This window comes from Lycium barbarum, chromosome 10, assembly GCF_019175385.1.
Source record: "Lycium barbarum isolate Lr01 chromosome 10, ASM1917538v2, whole genome shotgun sequence".
Lineage (NCBI taxonomy): Eukaryota > Viridiplantae > Streptophyta > Magnoliopsida > Solanales > Solanaceae > Lycium > Lycium barbarum.
Window position 1 is genome coordinate 109276962 of NC_083346.1, and position 21470 is coordinate 109298431.

Genomic DNA, 21470 nt, shown 5'->3' on the forward strand with positions numbered 1-21470 from the left:
GTGCGCGCGCGTTACATATATATATATATATATATATATATATATATATATATATATATATATATATATATATATATATACATTCTACCCGGCCATATAAGCTCGAGGTTTCATAATAGCCATACATAGGCACATATATACATAAAAGCCCATAAATATCTTTAGCGCCATCACTATTATCATCGTCATCATTATCATCATCACTATCAACATCATCATTATTATCATCACATTTATCTCATAAACTTATCATAACTTTTCATAGAGCATACATTTGAATTTACAGACAATCTATGAAAACCATATCATATTTGTAGCATGAACTTCGTATAAATATCGTATGATAGACTTTATAATCTCTAGACTTAGGCTCATCATTACCATTATCGTTTCCATAGCATATCTCTTACCTTTATCTTATATGAAATCCTCTATGAACATAGACATGTAACTTTTCGGAACATTGGTCATAGGACGTGCATTAGAGCTTATAGACAATTTATAACGATGTCGGGGTGATATAAGGTCGAGAACCCCCGATTCCATTATGGAGTATTCATAAGCATTCTGTCTCACCTTGAAGGAATTAGCATATAAGGTGAGTGTATTCAATTAACAACATCAATGGATCATAATATGGATCATGAGCCTTGTAGAACCATAATATTATAAGCCTTAGAATCTTTAGACTTAGTCTCATCATCATCATTATCGCATTCGTAACATACCTCTTATCTTATCCCATATGGTTGTTCATGAACATAGGCTCTTAGTTTTTCCGGAAAGGTAGGAAAGTCATGGATAGGTAGGGAAATAATATTATAGGAATCATATATGGATCATTAGCTTCGTAGGAATATCATATCATGAGCTTTAGGACTTCTAGACTTAGATTCATCATCGGTATTGTCATGTTCGTAACGTATCTCTTTTCTTTATCTCATATGAAGCTCTTATACTCGTAGACTCGTCATTCCCGTTATGTAGGAAAATCATGGAAAGATAGGAGGATTCATGTCATATGAATCATGCCTTAGAAAGAAAGGACTAGCCTTACATACCTCCTTCGTTTAACAATTTCCATTGCTTGATTGTCCTCCTTCAATGCTCACGTTTCTACCTTCAAGAGAATTCGCATTCACATTAGCTAATCGATTATATGAACGTGCTTACTAAGGCTGGAGAAAATTGGGCAGCATTTCCTTTGTTTATACAACCTTTCCCATATTGTATATCAACTCCCAAACATTCATAATAACGTTCACAATATCATAACCAACAATCTTCATTCATCTATATTACCCTCGTTTCACAATTCCACTTCAATTCAACCATAATCATGGTCATAGTATACTAGTATATTTTCTTGCATATAATACCTATCCCGTGTTCTCAATATCATTTATAACATACTTATAATCACAACATATCAATATTCACAACTCATTCCAAACTACTACTCAAAATCTCATTGTTCTCATGTTTATAACCCATTTCCTATATCCTTCTACAATCCAAGTGTTTCAACTTTCAAACACCTTAAACAACATGGAAATACCATAAATCTTACCTTAGATAGTGTAGGAGCAAGTTTTGGATGATAATCTTTCACTTGAAGAAAAGCCCTAGCGTCAATCCAATGGGGTGTCTTGCCTTGGATGAACTCCAATGAGTTTCTTACACTTGATTTCCTTGGTTTGATGTAGTTGATCACAAATATCCCTTGAATTCATATTGGAGAAGTGTAGAGAGATGTTTTAGAGAGAAGGGGTGTGAAGGGGAAAATGAAATGAAATGAAATGAAATGAAATGAAACTTGGTCCCTTATTAAATACACAAATCTATCCCGACACATTTATACGGACACACATACGGTCCGTACAATTTATACGGTCCGTATGTGTGACCGTATAATGGTTCCAGTGGAGTCTCTTCTCTGGACAGTTTATACGGCCATACTTACGGCCCGTATCTTTTGTACGGTCCGTATAGTGGACCGTACAATCCGCAGTTTTCTGAAACTCATTCTCGTTCACTCGTTTGATCTCCAATCCTTGTGGATCCTTCTTAACACTTGTTTATCACTTCATAACAATCTAAGGGACGTTATAACTTTTCTCCAAAGCATCATTAAATTGTCATTAACTTGTTACTCGTAAATCCTTTCCGATGCATCTCGTATGTCTTGCCTCCCCTTGGCAACCTTTCTTCTCTTACTTCGAATGTCTTTGAAATCTCATTTAGAATCATCAAATGTTATTTCTTACTTATCAACACATCGCATACGTCGTACCCTTCGTCAGTCTATTCACTGTGCATGAACGAAAAATTTTCCGAGGTGTAACGGTTGTAATGTAGGCTAAGGGACGGGTAGGAATTATTTGGATAATAGTGACTAACCTCCCTAAGCACTTTAATACATGTACTTCTATCATTCTTGCACAATTTCTTCATTAGCCCTTATTCAACACCAACCAACCTTTAAATTTCTCCAATTCACCCATTTTTCTTTGTTAAAGCACCACTCTTTTAAAAGTCACACAATGCTAAAAGGGAAAAATTTTCGCTACATTTTTTCTGTCTTTTTCAGATTTCTTTCTTTTCTCTTTTTTTTTTCCCAATTCCCGGCTAACAAGTGAATTAGTTCTTTTCATTTGGTGCTCCCATAATCTGCCTAGATTACAATTAACAACCATTTCCCCTTTTTCATTCACATCCCAACTCCCATTATATATGTAAATGATTAAAGTGCTCATAGAGTATTTGGATAAAAAATCAAGTTTTATTGAACGAAGGGGTAAAGGCTAAGTACTGCTATCAATGAAAAGGCTAAATGCTCAAAAGAGTTAACTAGAGTGCTATTTACAAGTTGGTAGGATAAACGTTTAGGCTTTTTAGTGACTAATCAAAGAAACGCCTCTATCATTTTCTAGGCTCAACCGAACTACATTTCGCTTCGCGAACACACAACGCAAGTTCTAGATGTCAATACCAAACATGGATACAAATGCAAAACCTTACACACACATGGCACACAATCAACGCAAGAGGGATCCGGTTGTCCCTCAAATCAAACAACAATAAAAATCAACAATGCCAAGTGGGCCATAACGAGTCAAACAAGAACAATTTGCAAGTGCTTTCAAGAAAAGTGATACAATTTCAAAGCATGCTTTCACAAAAAATTTTAAGATCACTTATATGCCAATACTTCACCTAACCCGTGCAACTAGCATTTGAATACGCCTATCCTAAGGACTAATTTTCCCTCAAGCAGGTTGTCATCCACCTGCCATCAGGAAAAACCCTTTCTATGACTATAAAAGAAAAATCTACCTATGCCTGGTTCAAAGGCCCCCCCTCGGGAAAGAACCGAGGCCATAAGAAAACCAAAGGGGGTGGATGATGAATGCCTACTAATGAGGGACTTGAAAGGTTATCAAAGAAAAATAAAGAACCAAAAATCTTTTTGCAATTTTTTCAACTTTTTCTATTTTTTTTTTCGACCTTAAGACTCAAAACTGCTAAAGAAAAAAAAAATCCCAAGGCATACTAATCATCATCCGCAACCTCAAAACATGTTGTTACAAACTAGGGACGCATTTTCCCATCCCACACTTAAAATTATGCAATGCCCTCAATGAAAATATATTTGAAAAAATAAAGCGCAAGCAAGGTAAGAAATACTCCCTGGGGCCCACTAGGGCCTAGTCATCATCCTCCAAATCATCGGCCTCACCATCCTCTGGCTCGGCCTTCATAGCATCTTCTTCATTTTCTCTCCAAGCTAAGTGTGACTACACCTCCACCCCAACTTTAATGTCTGCCATCATCAAGTCATACGAGTTCACATCCTCATCAGCTGGCAACTTGGTCTCACCACCAATAAAGAGAATATGGAGTATGCGGGACCTCTTTGAACACACCAAAGAAATCTACATCGAACTTCTCACCCGCACACACAGCCATCTTATACATCTGCTAATAAAGTGGACTGGCCCTATCTCTCTTCAGACAGTGTGAGATTCACCTTGCTGTTAAGCTCGGGTGCCTTGACATTTGAAATGTCAAGCACCTCCTCTAGTGCATCTATGATTCGATCATATGGCTTTTGCAACTCCTAGACAAAGCGTAGAATATACGAGGTGAGAGTGTTTCCAAAACTCAATCTCGGAGGCGAATTTTGACGCACTCTTTTCATCTCTTGCAGCATCAAATGACCTACGTTGATGGGCTGCCCCGTCATCAAGAAGTAGACAATGCAAACTCGCTCTTTTGGGACTTCTGAATAGTGCTCCAAAGGCCAAATGAGATAGTTCAATATGCGCAACCACACTCGGGCGTCTTGGCAGAAATTGCTCATTCTCAAGTACTTGTGTTTCCTGTACTTTCCAGCATAGCGGGCCCATGAGGCCTTAGAATCAGGACCATACAAGGTTTCTCGAATTGCTTTGTAGTCCAGCCTTTTGATGAATTTTGCCAATGGCTCGATAGGATAGTCACGAATGCCAAGGTGAGCACATACGGTCGAAGCTGAAATCGATATCCAGTTGCCCCTCAAATACACGGCTTCCGGCCACTCATCTCCAGTGAACTTAATGTTGGTGTAGAACTCCAACACCAAGTCAATATTGCACGGCCCTGGTGAGTCGAATATTTGCACCCACCTCACCTCAACAAGCTTGTTGTACACACGCTTGTATTTCTCCTATAGAGTGGCTGAGTTAATAGCCCGCTCATGCATATGTAAAAATGGAATGGCTTTGGCAAAGTCTGCGTACTAAGTACGATGGCCCATAAAAAGATCAAGTGCAGGCCTCCCAGGTTGAGCTCGGGGAATGGGAGACCTTTCTTGCTTACCCCATGAAGAGGATTTTACCACTTCTTTCCTTGTGTGGGAGTTGCTCGGGTTCGCTTTGTTCCTTGAGATGTGGAGGTCGCTTTGTCCTTTCCTCGTGGGTGAGCCATTTTTCCTACAAAACAACACAATACCAAACAATGAATCAAATTTCAAAACCAAAAGGGTCGTGAAACGACCCCACACTTAAGCTCTTTCCATATTTTCAAGTTTGGAGTTGTGTGGCCCTTATATAATCTCTTTTTTGTTTTTCAATCTTTTCGAGCCTTTTCGTGATTAATTCCTAAGTTGGGGTTGAACTGACCTCACACTTACTTCAATCTACGTACAAAAGAGGAAAACAAAGAAGTTAACTAAGTTAGACTAGAAACAAAAGAAAACAAAAATCAAAAAGCTAACTAATTCATGTTTTAAAACTTTGGGTTGGTGGTTCATGATTTTCTCAACCCAATCCACAATTTGTTAAGCACAATTGATGTCCAAGGGTTCGTACAAATATTTAATGTCATATTACTACTCAAGACTTCACAATTCCACTTATAAATTTATTCGGGCATTTTTACGAACACCTTGTGGGCATAGAATCATCCCTATGAATTTTGACAATAGTGGGTTTAAAACCCTCTCTTCTATAATGGGAGTCATCTTCTAAACATTCACCCAAACCCATCAACCCTAGTTTTCCAACTTATAAACATTCAAGAACAAGAGGGAAAGAAAAAGTTTTGCTTACCTCTTGAAGTTTTAGAAGATGATTTCACAAGTTCTTGAAGTGTTGTGGGTTTTGAATGGATTTTGGGGAGGGGGAATGGCAGTATGTTTGTTTTTAGAGAGGGAATAGGGAGAGGGATTTGAGTTTGAGATGGAGAAGGTTACTAGAAATATGAGACAGGACCGACCTTTTAAACACTTAGAAAACAAAATCAGATTTGGCCCCTATATATGCTTGAACCGAGTCGTGGGCTCAGCACGGAGGTTTCAAGTTTCAGAAACTAGCCTCCCCGCACTGTACGCGTGTTGCGGGTCTGGCATGGATACTCCCATTCTCTGTCTCTTAACTCAGGTGTTGGACCTGCGTTGTGGGCCCAACACATAACAAACCTGGACGATGATTTTTCACTTTTTTCGCTTTTTTTTCTTCCTAGTTCCATCCCGAGCCCTGAAACATGAACAAACGTGACATATATACATAAAAATGTTGGGTTGCCTCCCAACCAGCGCCTTAGTTAAGGTCGTGGCACGACACTTTTTGTATTTTTCTTATTTTTATGTTCTTTTTCTTTATGATACTTTTACAAACACGGGTTGCCTCCCGAGAAGCGTTTGATTTAACATCGCGGCACGATGCAGGCTCTATCAAGCCTCTTCTAGTCCCACCAAGGTCTTCTCTGGATTGATGACCTCTCCAAAATAGTGCTTGAACCTCTGTCCATTTACCAAGAATGTCCACTCTGCATTCAACAGTTTCAGCTCAATTGCCCCATGTGCAGTTACCCGAACGACTTCAAACGGTCCAGACCACTTGCTTTTCAACTTCCCTCCGAAAATCTTCAACTTAGAGTTATAAAACAAGACTAACTGTCCAGGCTTAAAGTCACGAGGTTGGATGCGCTTGTCATGAATTCTCTTAGTTCTCTCCTTGTACATTTTCGCGTTCTTATAAGCATGATAGCGAAATTCGTCCAACTCGTACAGCTGCAACAGTCTCTTTTATCTAGCTTGAACCATGTCTAAATTTAGCTTCTTTATCGCCCAATACGCTTTATGCTCAAGCTCAACCGGTAGATGACATGTCTTAGCAAAGGTGAGCTTATAAGGAAATGTGCCAATAGAAGTTTTGTAGGCTATTCTGTATGCCCACGGAGCATCATCTAGCTTCAGCGACCAATCTTTCCTACTCACGTTCACAGTCTTCTCCAAAATTCTCTTAATTTCTCGATTCGATACCTCCACTTGACCACTTGTCTAAGGATGATAAGCAGTCGCTATCTTGTGTTTCATCCCATACTTGAGCAACAATTTATCAAAAAGTTGATTGCAAAAGTGCATACCTTGATCGCTGATGATGGCTCGAGGGGTCCCAAACCTTGTAAAAGTGTTCTTTTTCAGAAACCTTACTACCAGGCTAGCATCATTGGTAGGAAGGACAATGGCTTCCACACGCTTCGAGACATAGTCTACAGTAACCAATATGTACTTATTCCCCTTGGACGGTATGAGGGGCCCATGAAGTCGATACCCCACACATCAAATAGTTCAATCTCTAAGATGTGCTTCAAAGGCATTTCATGACGCTTGGAGATATTTTTGATTCTCTGGCAGCTATCGTAGGCTCTCACAAATTCATGAGCATCTTTAAACAAAGTGGGCCAATAGAACCCAGATTGAAGTACCTTCGCAGCTGTTCTATCACCCGCGTGATGACCACCATAGGGTGACGCGTGACACTTCTCAAGAATCACGGGGACCTCTTCCTCTGGGATACATCTTCTAATTAGCTGATCTGTGCCAGCTCTGTATAGATAGGGCTCATCCCATACATAGAATCAACTATCATGCAAAATGTGCTTTTTCTTCTCGTGATTAGCACCAGGGAGATAAATATCACTCACTATAAAGTTCACCATGTCTGCATACGATGGCACATCAGCTGACTGAAGAGCAAAACGTTGTTCATCAGAAAAAGTCTCTTTAATCACCACTGCTTCATCTACATGTTCCCGATCTTCCAATCTCAATGTCAAACTCTTGCAGCAGCAATACCCAACGAATAAGCCTCGGCTTTGGATCCTTCTTAGTAAATAGGTAGCAAACTACAGTGTGATCAGTATAAATAATTACCTTCGTCCCCATAAGATATGACCGAAATTTGTCAAAGGCATAAACAACCGCCAATAACTCCTTCTATATGACTGTATAGTTCATCTGGGCTACATCAAGTGTTTTGCTGGCATAATAAATAGGATGAAAAATCTTGTCCCTTTTCTGGCCAAGGACAGCTCCACAGCAAAATCACTTGCATCACACATCAAAATAAACGGCAAAGACCAATCGGGTGTGATGATAATAGGAGCAGACACTAACCTCTTTTTAAATTCATCAAAAGCCGTCAGACAGGCTTCATTAAACACAAACTTCACCTCTTTCTCGAACAACTTGCACATTGGATTAGCAACTTTAGAGAAATCTTTAATGAACCATCGAAAAAGCCTCCATGCCCAAGAAAACTGCGCACTCCCCGAACTAAAACGGGTGGTGGAAATATTTTTAATTGCTTCAATCTTCGCCTTGTCAACTTCTATTCCCTTGCTCAACATCTTGTGCCCAAGAACAATGCCCTCTCGAACCATGAAATGGTATTTTTCCCAGTTAAGTACCAAGTTCATTTCTTTACAACGAGCTAACAAGGCATCAAGATGGTTCAAGCAATCATCAAAAGAGTCCCCAAAAACAGAGAAGTCATCCACAAATACCTCTACATAGTTTTCCACTATATCAGTGAAAATAGCCATTATGCATCGCTGGAAAGTACCTAGAGCATTACACAAACCGAAAGGCGTCCTCCAGAATGCAAATGTGCCATATGGACATGTGAATGTGGTCTTCTCTTCATCCTTAGGTGCAATCATGATCTGGTTGTTGCTCGAATATCCATCCAGAAAGCAATAATAATCGTGCTCAGCCAATCTGTCAAGCATCTGATCCATGAAGGGCAAAGGGAAGTGATCTTTTCTGGTGGCGTTGTTCAACTTGCGATAGTCAATACATATCCTCCAACCAGTAACAGTTCATTGAGGTACCAATTCATTCTTCTCATTCTCTACCATAGTCATGCCCCCTTTCTTTCGGACACATTATACAGGCCTTACCCATTTGCTGTCAGAGATGGGGTAAATAATGCAGCTGTCAAGCCACTTGATTACCTCTTTCTTCACCACCTCTTTCATGATCGGGTTCAGTCGTCTCTGGCACTCAATACTAGGCTTGTGTTCTTCCTCTAATAATATTTTGTGCATACGAAACGAACTACTAATACCTCAAATATCAGCTATCGACCACCCAAGGGCTCAGATTCGATCTCTTAGCACTCATAATACACGTTCAACCTGCACATCAGTCAAATAAGCAGAGAAGATTACATGTAATGTGTCTCCACTACCCAAGAAAGCATAGAGAAGATAAGGAGGTAATGACTTTAACTCAAGAACTGCAGCCTCTTCGATAGATGGTTTCGGAATCTTCCATGACTCTGGTATGTCTAGCTCTTCAAATAGTGCGTTTGCTCGTAATTAAGCATATGAAGTGTCAAGGACACTCCTCGACTTCTGTATCAATCATCAATTCTTCTCTATACACCAAAGATGTCGCTTAAGGATCTCGCGAAGCTAGAAAGTGATCTAACTCTGCATTAGTGAGCTCCGGCTCCACCACAGTAATCATCTTCAACTCCTCATAATGGGTTGGAAGCTTGGTAGCTTTAAAGACATCAAAAGCAGCCTCTTATCCATCAGCTGTTATAGATATCTTCCCATCTCTCACTCGGATCACAGCATCAACAGTAGCCAAGAATCCTCTCCCCATGATGAGAGGAACAATTTTATCTGCCTCATAATCATGTATCACAAAATCAACCGGCAGAATAAACGGGCCTACCTTCATAAGAACATCCTCAATAATACCATCAGGATAACTAAGAGATCGATCAACTAGCTGCAACGTAATAGTCGTTGGCCTAGGCTCACCCAAGCTCAACGTTCAAAACACAAAAGTGGGCATCAGATTAATACTAGCACCCAACTCACACAATGCTAGCCCAACTTCAATGTTGCCAATAGTAATCGAAATCGTGAAGCTACCCGGATCTTTCAACTGTGGAGGAATTTTACTCCTCACTCTAGAACTGCACTCTTCAGTAAGTGCAACGGTCTGAAACTCTATCCAACGCCTTTTGTTTGCAACCACATCTTTGATATACTTCGCATATTTTGAAACTTCTTGCAAAAGCTCCACCAAAGGAATGTTGATGTGTACCTGCTTTAAGAGTTTAAGAAATTTCTTGCAAGTCGAAGCTACTTTCTGCTTCTGAAGTAGCTGTGGAAAGGGAAGGGGTGGTCGAGCCACTTCCTCTACGGGTTGCTCTGCGACTGTCTGCTTTAGCTCAACTCTCTTAGTAGGGATAAGTTCTGCTTCTGCTATGTTCTTTTTTCTCGGAGGCACTTCTTCAAGTTCTCTGCCATTCCTCAAGGTGACTACCTTGCACTCATTTGGATTCTTCTCAGTATCACTAGGAAGAGCACCATGTGGTCTGACATTCTGCATAATAGCCATCTGCCCCATCTGACGCTCAAGCTCATGAATAGATTTCTGCATCTCACTCTGAATTTTCTAATTCTGCTACTGCGTTACTTATGTTTGAGCTATGAGCTGCTTTATCATCTCTTCCAAATTGCTAGCCGACTGAGCCTGGGGTTGCTGATAATTGTTCAGCTTGTGGAAGTCCTGCTTCCTTAATGGGGTATTGTAATTGTTTCCATAGTAGTTCCCATAATTTCCGACACCACAGTTCTGCTGCCCCACATAATAGACAGATTCTAGATTCAATAGGCAATTGCTATAATCATAAGCCTCACCACAACTTACACACGCTGCCTGCTAAATATGTTGAACTGGTTGGATCTGCTGTGCTTGAGGAAACGCCCTCAACACACATTAGTAAGAGTACTTATATCAGCCCAAATAGTTGCAACATCATCGACTTGAAGAAGCTCACCAGCTTTCTGTGGTACCTCCCCCCCCCCCCCCCCCCCCCCCCCCTCCGGCTAGTTTCGTGATACTCATGATGCTCTTCGGATATCAACTCAAGGAGAGCTTCCATCTCCTCATATGTTTTGTTTAAGATCTTCCTTTGAGCTGAAGCATTCAACAAGGCCCTTGATTCATGGTTAAGTCTTTGTACAAAATAGTTTCCAATGATCTCCTTTGGCTGCATATGATGTGGGCAATCTCGCAAATAACCCTTATACCTTTCCCAAGCGTGTGGCAGAGATTCAAAATCTCTCTGAGTGAAGTTAGAAATTATTCCTCGTAGCTCCTTTGTTTTCTTGGGTGAGAAAAACCCATCGATGAACATATTCGATAATACTTCCCAAGAAGTGATAGAACCTGTAGGCAGATTCGTCAACCATTCCCTCGCTTCACCCATCAATAAGGATGGAAATAAGGATAGCTTCACATAATCATCGGGAACATCTCTATATTGAAAATTCTCGCTCAACTCCATGAGCTGCATCAAGCGCTTATGCGGGTCTTCACTAGACTTACCCATTTACTGGCACGTATACTGCACTAGCCTCGCTGTTCCTTCTTTCAGCTCAAAATTTCCAGTAATGTCAGGCCTAACGATAGCGTTAAAAATAGTTGTCAGACTAGTTCTAGCATAACTGGACAAAAGCATCTGTTGTTCTTGTGCCCTCGCAGCCGCTCTTATACCTTGTCCATCCCCGTTTCTGTTTCTATCCCTTTTTGCCTCTTCAAGAGCAAGTTTTATTGCTTCCTCAGCCATTTTTCTCTGTCTGTGTAAAGTTCTTTCAATTTCGGGATCAAGATCAACTAACGGTTTTCCTGAACTTCTAGTGCTTGGCATAAACCAGAGAAACCTGAAGTGACACAAGTAGACCAACGAAAAAAGTAAAGACTTGAATAGAAAAACAAACTCAAATTAGAAAAACAGTAAATTTTTCTAAGTCCCCGGCAACGGCGCCAAAAACTTGTTGCTCCCAAACACACACGCAAATATACGTGGTCGTACAAGTAATATAGAACTTTTAAGTCTAGATATCGATCCCATAGAGACTTAGATTCTACTGTTAAACTAATTCAAATTCGAATAAAACTATTCCAGAAAGTGAAACTCAAAGTGTTTGTTGTAACTAAACAAAAACTGAAAAAGTAAACAATTTATGATGGGTGTTTTTATGACTGAGAATTTTCGACAAAGACTGTAAGGTTTATCAGATGAGAGAAAGTTCCAAGGTCATGGCTTTCGACAATCTAGTTGATCTTCTGACAATTCTACCTATCTTATTTCCTGGGTTACTAGTTGACAGGTTAGTTATAACTTTATGAGTATCTTCCGAGTTGCTCACAAGCCTATAGATGCTACTATAACGCCTATATCCCTATGGTCGTCGGAGGTAACGTATTTAATCCTCCGTATTAAACTAAGCAAGGCTAAAGGGTATATTCCTATCCTCATTAGCGAAACGATTATATCCAACAAGCTCTATTTATTCTTATTACGCATGCAAATTTCCTATCCCTAGTTCAATTCACACGCCACAGAAAGCGTTCAACTCTTGGCCAGATAATTAAACAATTAAGCATAAGAATAAATAAGCAGCCCAAAATATGGAAATTTAATCGATAGAAACTGTCGTCAAACCAACTATCATGTCTTTCACCACAACCCCAGAATTACGAAGTTTAGCTACTCATGATTCTCAATGAACAACAAGAATTCATGAAGAAACTAGGGTTGAAAAGATGGAAAATAAAATAAACCCAGTGATAGAAAATAGAACGGCGGCTTACAAGTTTTAGAATATCCCAGCACAAGAATACCGTTCTCAACACTTAAAATAAGTATTTATAGCCTAGGAATTTAATGACTCAAGAATAGACAAAATCGTAATTAAATTTGGACAGGTTGAGCCCATCCTGTGCTGGCTGCGCGTCGCGGGCTCAGCACGGAACCTTCAGTGAATTTTAGATAATGAATGTGCCAATTCCGCCACGCCCTTCCAACGCGGGACTTCAATTTCCCGCAACTCGATCTTCGCGTGCTGGCCCCGTGCTGCGGGACTGGCACATATGCTTCCTTCAGTTCTATTTTTTCCTTTTAGTTTATCACTTGTGGTCTTCGACTCGTCACCTCGTGTAATCATCATATGCTCCAAAATCAACCACTTTTAGATTGGTTTTCTATCGTTTGTCTTCATCGTGCCTATACACATGAAACATAACAACATAAGCCCAAATACTACAATTTCATCATAGATTAAGCGATAAAAGTCATAAGAATAGGGTGTAAAATGACATGAAACATGATATTTGTGGCAAATATCAGCGGTGATAGTGATAGTGGGATATTATACTGATGGAGGTGCTAGGTGTTGTAGCGACTGACATTAGTATTTGGTAACAGTGATAGTTGTGATGGCAAAGGTGGTTGGTGGTGGTGGCTGGTGGTTGGCGATGGTGGTGATGGCTGACAGTGGTGGTAGTTGTGATGACAAATGTGGTTAGGGTTGTGGCTGGTTGTTATTGATAAAGTGGTGATGAAAATTATCAACACAAAAGTACCTCTTAATGATATTAAAATTTTATTCAAGATCTTAATGATTAAGACGTCTTTTGACCAAATAAGTGCTTGATCTAATTAAAATTTGAACTATTCAGATACATACCTTCATTAAGTGCAAACAAATATGGACTTATTGAAACTAAATACATTGAGTGAAACTAAATACATTGGCTAGGCAGTAGACTTCCGTACAAACCGGCTTAGAAGTTAGAATAATGGACATCTCATTTTATTTGACGAAAAAACCAAATAACTCCTTTCATCATTTGGGCTTACCTTCGAAGTTCGTTTATGCAGTGAGGCACTGTTTGGTATGCGAACTAAATTATTTTGGAAATATAGTCCTAGGATGACTAATTTATTCCATTTGGAAAGTGAGATAAGATAATCCCAAATTTAATGGATAAGGTGAGATGTCCAGAATTAAATTTTGGCTTCATTTTATATTCTATTTGGTATATATTTATACCATCTACCAAACAGATTATAACATTAATCTCAAACTTAATCCTGAGGTATCCTACTTTATCCCGCGTGTCAAACTTCCCGTAAAATACGTAATTGCTCTAACTTTTTCTCGGTATCCTGCATACCTGAGGGGTACATGAGTAATTTCAGTCTACCTTTTCAGTTGTTATTTTCCCAACATGCAAAATGCCACATCTGACAGCCCATGAAGATCAAATTGTGTCACAAAACGTCATAACATACTGACCATGATTAGGAACAAGCCCAATACAATTGTTTATTTCTTTAGCTTGATCTTTCTTGCAAATAAAGAGCATTATATTATTTTCAATCACGAATTATTTCTTTTTGTTAAATGAAAAATAAACCCTCACATGTATAATAATAGGGATACTTTCACATGAAAGTTACAAGGGAGGTAACAAATGATCGGTAAAATTTTACTGAATTTAAATGTTATAAACTTATAATGTAAACTATTTTGCCCCTCTTCACGTGAAACTTATAAATTTTGAAGGAGGTCTTTGAAATTATCCAAAAAAAAAAAAAACATTTCTTCAAGTTTTACATATCATGGTAAACATTAATAAGAAAATTAAAATAGTAATTTTATTATTTATAATAATAAGAATAATAATTTTAGTACTGAAGAAAATAAAATAAAAATACCGATACCATTTATTTTCCCTATTAATGCTACTGCCAACCATGCTATTTTGGTTAATGATGATTGACCTATATATAGTAATGGAATCTACACGAGGAACGCGTCTACTCTCAAACGAAGTTAGTTATTCTCAAACGAAGTTAGTTATTGAACATTACAAGCAGTGACATAATTTTTCGGATTAAAAACAGTGACTGCTTAGGAGATAGCTTCAAGCCTTCAAATAATTATTACGTGTTGAAGTATTCTTGATTAATGGGGGAAACACGGCGGATACAAATTAGTTGGGTCATAAATAGATGGAGACAGGGGCGGATCTATGTTGATAGGGGAGGGTGGCACGGCACTCGGTCGTTTCGGTCGAAAGTCTGTGTACATATGTAATGCGAATCATTAGTTCCATTCACCAAAAACCAAAGTTTAAAGAGCATTGAGGGAAATTTTAAGAGAAGCTTTTGGTGGAATCATCTTGGGGTAAGTTCTGAAACCTTAATCTTGCATTTACTATTCCTTTACTAGTATCCATGGTGGTAAATGGCTATTGAGCATGGTGGGTTATGGAACCTAGGTCATTAATCATTAAACCCTCTAATCTAATTAGTTATTGTTGTTTTAAATACTTATTATATCATCTATAATTGTGGATAATAGATTCTAGGATTGAATCTCTCTTAGCTTCTAGAATCAATTCATGAATTTAGGGTTCTTACTAACTTGGCGGCTTTGGCTAAATTGATGAAATTGAAGGACTAATTGTGGTTAGAACTCCATGAAATTAAGGATGACTAATGAATAGTGTAATTTCACCCTTAATTTCCGGTTTACCCTCGTGAGTCGATAAGGACATTTTAGGTATTTTGAAGTAATTCTCCACCCATTTCTCTTTCCAATTAGTTGTCTTGTTGTGGTTATTTAATTACTTAGCATTGTTAATATTAGACTTCAATTGTTCTGAAGCACTTAGGAAGGGGAAGGCTCAGGTGAAGTAGTACATGGCTTCTGTTTGGCATTTAAGGTAGGTTATGGCTTACTCTAGTTAGACTTTGATTAGCAAAATGTATGTATGCGTATAATTGACAGGAGAAAGCATGATTAGGTTTCCAGACACGATGTTGGGATGGATATACCCTTAGGTTGGTATAATTTATGATTATGTGGGTTCGTCTCCGTTATTTTACGCATTGTGATTTTGGTGTACTTGTTATTTGTGGAAGTGAAGTGAGATGATAGACTCACTATGCTGATTGAACTAGATTGTTGATTCCATTTCCATAGTTGAGTTGACTTATATAAGTCTTGATGTTGGTTATAGGGTTGAGAGTTTCACTATTTATTCATTGGCATTGATTACATTGGTCTAGAATTTTGCATTCATTCACTCTTACATGATGGAAATGGTTCGAAAATGATTGAGGAAAGACTATGGCATCTATGAAAGAAAAAGTGACATCTTTGAGGAAAGTACGATATGAATTTGTGATCCGAGGTCTGTTCCGGAGAGGAAGGTATATGGGCTTGTGATCCGAGGACTGTTCCGAAGTGAGTGCTACATGGATTCCATGGGTCCTCGGTAGGTCATGACTGCCGAGACGTCGAGATTCCGTCCAGAGCATGTGTGTACAGGTTGGGTTGTTGGCCATTGCATTGCATTGCATTGACACCCATCTCATTGCATTGCATTTATCATTATCACATTTTATATCTATTGATGGATTCTGGTTGTACTTGTATTGTGGCTATTCTAGGGAATAGTGGAATACATGACAGACTTGTGTTTAGATGCTTCACCTTAAGCTATAATTCGGCTATTTCTCAGTTGTGACTTATAGGGATGTTTGTGCCTATCTGCTTATATCATGTTTGATTCTTTGTTTGTATGCATGAGCTAGTCTTAGTCGGCCCATGATGCTTACCAGTACATGTGTGTACTGATACTACTCTTGCTGCACTTTTCTTGAGTGCAGATTTTGAGGCGGGACCTTTATCCATTGAGGCTACAGCTGCCAGGATCCGAGGGTGAGCTACCTTCCCACCATGCCGCTTGAGGATTCCTTCTCTATTGTCTTTGATTATTCCATAGACATTTCATTATGTTCAGACAGTTGTATTATTCTAGACAGTATGGATTAGAGTTCTTGTACGGTGACTTCATTTTCTGGGGTTGTATTATGACTAGTATTTTCGCACTTATTATTATCAACTGTATTGACATAGACTATTTATAATTGATCTTGCTAATTTAGGTTATTTTGGAAATTGAATAACTAATTGATTAAGGGGACGGTTCGCCCACCAGGGGGTTAGTGTGGGTACCATCACGACGGTATTTAGGTCGTGACAAGTTAGTATCAGAGCCCTATGTTCACCGATTTCACTGTATAAGAACATGCCTAGTAAAGTCTTGCGGATCGGTATGGAGACGAATGTACTTATCTTCGAGAGGCTATGAGACACTAGAAAAACTCTAATTCTTTCTTTTCTTCGTGCTACTTGATTAAAATTGGTACCTAGTTGGTTCAAATAGGTATTTGACTTCTCCTTATCTGTCACACCCTAACAATGGTATGGCATGACAGGCACCCGACTCTCATCAGAGTCGAGCGAACCCTTAGACATTCGCTTTATCAAAACCTGTCATTTCAAAAACTTTTAAAAGATGGAACTTTTCAAATAGAAATCATTATCTTTATAACGATTATGAAAAATTTCAATCAAATAAGTACTTTAAACCAATTGAAATCATCTACAATACATACTCTTTTAAAAGCAACAAATGACTCAACTGACATCACTTTGTCGACATCTCGACAAACATACCACAGGACACTGTCTGCAGAAGTCTCTAAGAAGTGAACTGGACGCTATGAGTCTGGACAGGGCCCTGACATACCCATAATCATACATATTTATACATGACTCAGCACAGCTCCAGAATGAGGTGGAACTTGCCAATCCCAGCAGACGTCAGAGCATCCTGGCTTTATACTTAACCTGCCAAACAATCTGGGGCTGCGGGCATGAACGCAGCGTCCCCAGGCAAAAGGACGTCAGTACGGACAATGTACTGAGTATGTAAGGTGGTAACAAATCATAATCATAACTTGATTTAGGAGAGAAGAAATCACAATCTAACTCAATACCTGCAGCCTTAACTGGAAGAAACATAAATGTATACGCGAAGTCTCAAAACAATCTTTAAGTAAATAATGCAATCCAACACACATTCTTTAAGTAAATAATGCAATCTAACACACATTCTTTAAGTAAATAATGTAATCTCACACACATGCCGCTTCCGACATGTTAACAAAATGGTCCCTTCGGACAGCCGCTTCCGGCTAGTATCACAATAGTCCCTTCGGACGGCCGCTTCCGGCATAATAATGATGGCCCCTTCGGGCAGCCGCTTCCGGCTTAATAATGATGGCCCCTTCGGGCAGCCGCTTCCGGCTTAATAATGATGATGTTATGGAATGTAAACATAAGTCCTAAATGAAATGAAATAGTAAAACCTCGCACCCCCTTCGGAGTGGTTTTGAAAATCTAAATAGTAAAACCTCGCACCCCCTTCGGAGTGGTTTTGAAAATCTAAATAGTAAAATCTCGCACCCCCTTCGGAGTAGTTTTGAAAATCTAACTTTGTGTTTCCTTTAGTATAAAACTAATTTCCTCGAAATCATTAGTAAAACCATATACACAACTCAACTGGCACCTTATGGGTGTTCCTTTCGGAACAGAATAGGAGTACAATATTAATAAACCATCACAAGAAACATTTAGACCTTACTCGTCTAAGAATGGAATCATATGGAGTACATATAGAATGAACAGCACAAGAATCATGAATCACATTCAGAACCTATGAATAGAGCTACCCCAAAGTTCATATCATTCATCACTTACATCTAAGACATGCCAAAAGAAAGAAGGGTTAGCCTTACATACCTGTTAGTGACTATTCGCAAACCCGTGCGCCTTGTCGCTCTTTTAGCCTATGTAATATAAGAGTAACGTTATCGTCAGTAACTATATTTTCTAGTTCGTAAATCCGTAGCCCATTTCTTTATAGAACTTATCCTTTAGCTTATACAATCTTGTTTAAGGTTTTTTCTTTATTTAAGGACTTAACGAAAATCGGGCAACATTTCCTCTATATATTCGCCTAACCCGAATTTCCAATTATTCTCCTGTTAACACAGAAATACCAACAACAGAGATGTACATATAAAAATTCTTACAATTCAGCCCATAACAATTCCAACAACCCAACAACTTCTCTAAATCCATTTCAACCCACAATTTCCTATATCCTCAATTTTATGCATTTTCTTACTTCCAATTTCGACCAATCCAATTTTAATAATTCCATTACAACACTATTAATACAATTACACCATAAAATAAGAAAATCTTACCTTAATTTACTCGGAGGAATTTCTACACTTATTTGCTCCAATTTCACTATTTCTTCTTCCTCAATTCAATGCTTTATGTCGTGCCTTCTTGAACGTGTAGAACATCTTTGAAATTTTAATAGAATTTTATTTTTAATTTTATTTTTTTTATAACGGACTGCCATGGCCAAAAGCAGCCATGGCCGTATGCTCCATGGAAATTGGTTGCTATTCTATGGAAGATTAAGTTTCCTCTTTTTTCTATGTGTAATAAAAATGAACAGTCATATAGGGATCCTTTGCCCTTTTACACTTGTGCCTTGGCTGGCCAAAAATTCTTTTTATTAGTCATCATGCATTACATACTTTTATGACTCATCAAGTCCCTATTTCAGCACGTAATGCCACCCTTTAATTATTTAATGCCATGTGGAAACTTGCTAATAGTATTTCTTCATTTAATCCCACTTAATACCATAATTAATTTCTTGATCTCAATTCACTTTAATACCAATTATTTTTAACACACTTCATATACTCATTTCCATGATTATGTGACGTAGCACTAGTCCATAGCCCCTTTTGGTACACACAAAATATTATTCTCAATCACCGTGGTCACACTTGTTAAGGCCTAAATTATTTTTGGACTTCATTCCTCATATACACCAAGTTCTTGATTTTCATGCTTGAATATAACCAAATCCTACGGCCTCGGTAAAACCGCTCATGTTGGACGGTTCAATTTCTTGGTCCAAAAATACGGGGTATTATAGCTTGGACCGTATTTTATTCGAATAAATTTTGAATCTTGACGAAATGTATTTCCTTCAATTTGTTTAACTTCTAATCCTTATGATACATCCATAGTCACTCTAACCACCTATAATCTTGGGGGATAACCTCGTTTCAGTTACTAGTGTCATTTAACTCACATGCTTTCCAACACATGAAAATACGGGACGTAACATCCTTCCCCCTTTTAGAACATTCGTCCTCGAATGTTAAACTGGTCCTGAACTGGCAATACTTCCTTAAACGTCCTTTCACTGAATTATACTCTTCATATGACTCTTTTGTTGGTCGATTTCCTTTAATCTATTATAATGCATTCCAGGTCTTTACATAGTCATTCCTTTCATTTCTCCAGTCTATGTCCATATTTTATCTTACGCACGAGGAATTTCATGTTACTTCTGTATCCTTCGATAAACACTACTCCTACATAATCCCTTTCTCGTTTTCAAAACATATTTTGTTCATCTCTTATTTATTCTTATCATACCAGTCATTTTTGGCATTCATTCTGTCTTGTTGCTCACCTTCCTTTAGGTCGGTCTTTCATAATTCTGTCACTTGTATTACTCGTTTTCATAGCTATACGCGTCATAACACCTCGCTGTACTGTAATCCCACTTGCTTTCTTCTTATCTTCTTCTTTCTATTCACTCCTTCTCTTCCTATGCTGGCTTTTACTTTCGTACTGTTTGATCTCTATTCTGAAATTTCCCTGTAGGACCTTATAAGTTCTTTCTTATTCGTTCTACATCTGTTTTACCGTTTCACACTAAATATATCATATCCTTTAGTTACTTCCTTGGTAGGCTTTACTCATTTCTATAACAATCCTTATGGTATCCATATTACATCCTGCTCGTAATCCATTCGATAACGGAACACTTCTTAACCTTATTCACGATTTTTACTATGTTTTAATTACACTCTATGGACTAGGCGTACTTAACCCTTCATCCTTTCTAATCAATCTTATCCTTAATATCTCACAAGCTGCCTTATCAATACCTTCATGATTCGTCATAATTCTTCCCCCTCCGTACTTTTATCTCAATCATACTATTACTCCTTTTAACTGTAAACTCGTCGTAGTTTATCCCTACTTATCAGTTCACCTGATACCTTAATAAAATGTTTTGTTAAGACTTACCACTTTTTCTAAATCATCCCTTAGTATCACAAGCCCTTCAACATAAGCTTCTTCTAAGGCAAAAATGCGGCTGGACAGTATTCTGGTCCGTCCAACTGAATTCCAAACTTTGCTGCTCATATATGCTTTTTCGAAATAAAATTTTCTAAGTAAGAATGATGCCCCTTACGAATGAAATGAAGGGTATCTCTTGAAGCTTTAGTCCATCATAATAATTTTACCCTATCGGTATCAACTTTCAAAGCATATTATGAACCTATATTTCTTTTTCTTCTTTTCCTATTCCGGGGAAAATTTGGGCAGAGTTTCCTTTGTACTTCTTACTATCCCAAAACCTGCACACAGGAAATACCAACAATGCCTCACAGGGCCAACATATATACGTATATATCATATCGTATCTTAGCCACACAGCGCTCCCAATTTCCAATAAAAGTATAAGGGTGTCAGGACTTACCTCACATATCACACCTCGAGACGTACCTGATCCGTTAACGATCTGTTTTGTTATACTTTCCTATCCACCTTTTCTTTCATCCTCCAACTTTACATTTCAATCAAATTTCAATATTCTTACCTTATCCAACATGCCTCTTTCGCACCGGTACTTACCTGTGTACTTTGTAACTCCCAATATCGTCAGTCGCTTCCGTCTTTCGATGTCGTTCTTCAGCTGAAATCAAAGGTTAGTACGTTGGGTTGAGTTTGTGACCTTTCAGTTATTGGGTGATGCCAAGTTATGGTGGAGAGCGTATGTGGAGTACAGACCAGTTGGG

At 38.5% G+C, this 21470-nt stretch overlaps 1 protein-coding gene across 1 annotated transcript; it reads right to left on the bottom strand.

The window, feature by feature from the left end:
* Positions 1-8959: 8959 nt before the first annotated feature.
* Positions 8960-10195, bottom strand: LOC132613294 (uncharacterized). Its single transcript, XM_060327317.1, has 2 exons — positions 9661-10195; positions 8960-8964 (listed from the first exon to the last, which is right to left on the bottom strand). The coding sequence occupies exons 1-2, from the start codon at positions 10193-10195 to the stop codon at positions 8960-8962; spliced, it is 540 nt and encodes a 179-aa protein (XP_060183300.1).
* Between the last annotated feature and the right edge of the window lie 11275 nt (positions 10196-21470).

What these genes read in the sequence shown, in the direction of transcription:
- LOC132613294 (XM_060327317.1), bottom strand. Translation starts at nt 10,195, where the DNA reads ATGGGGCAGATGGCTATTATGCAGAATGTCAGACCACATGGTGCTCTT.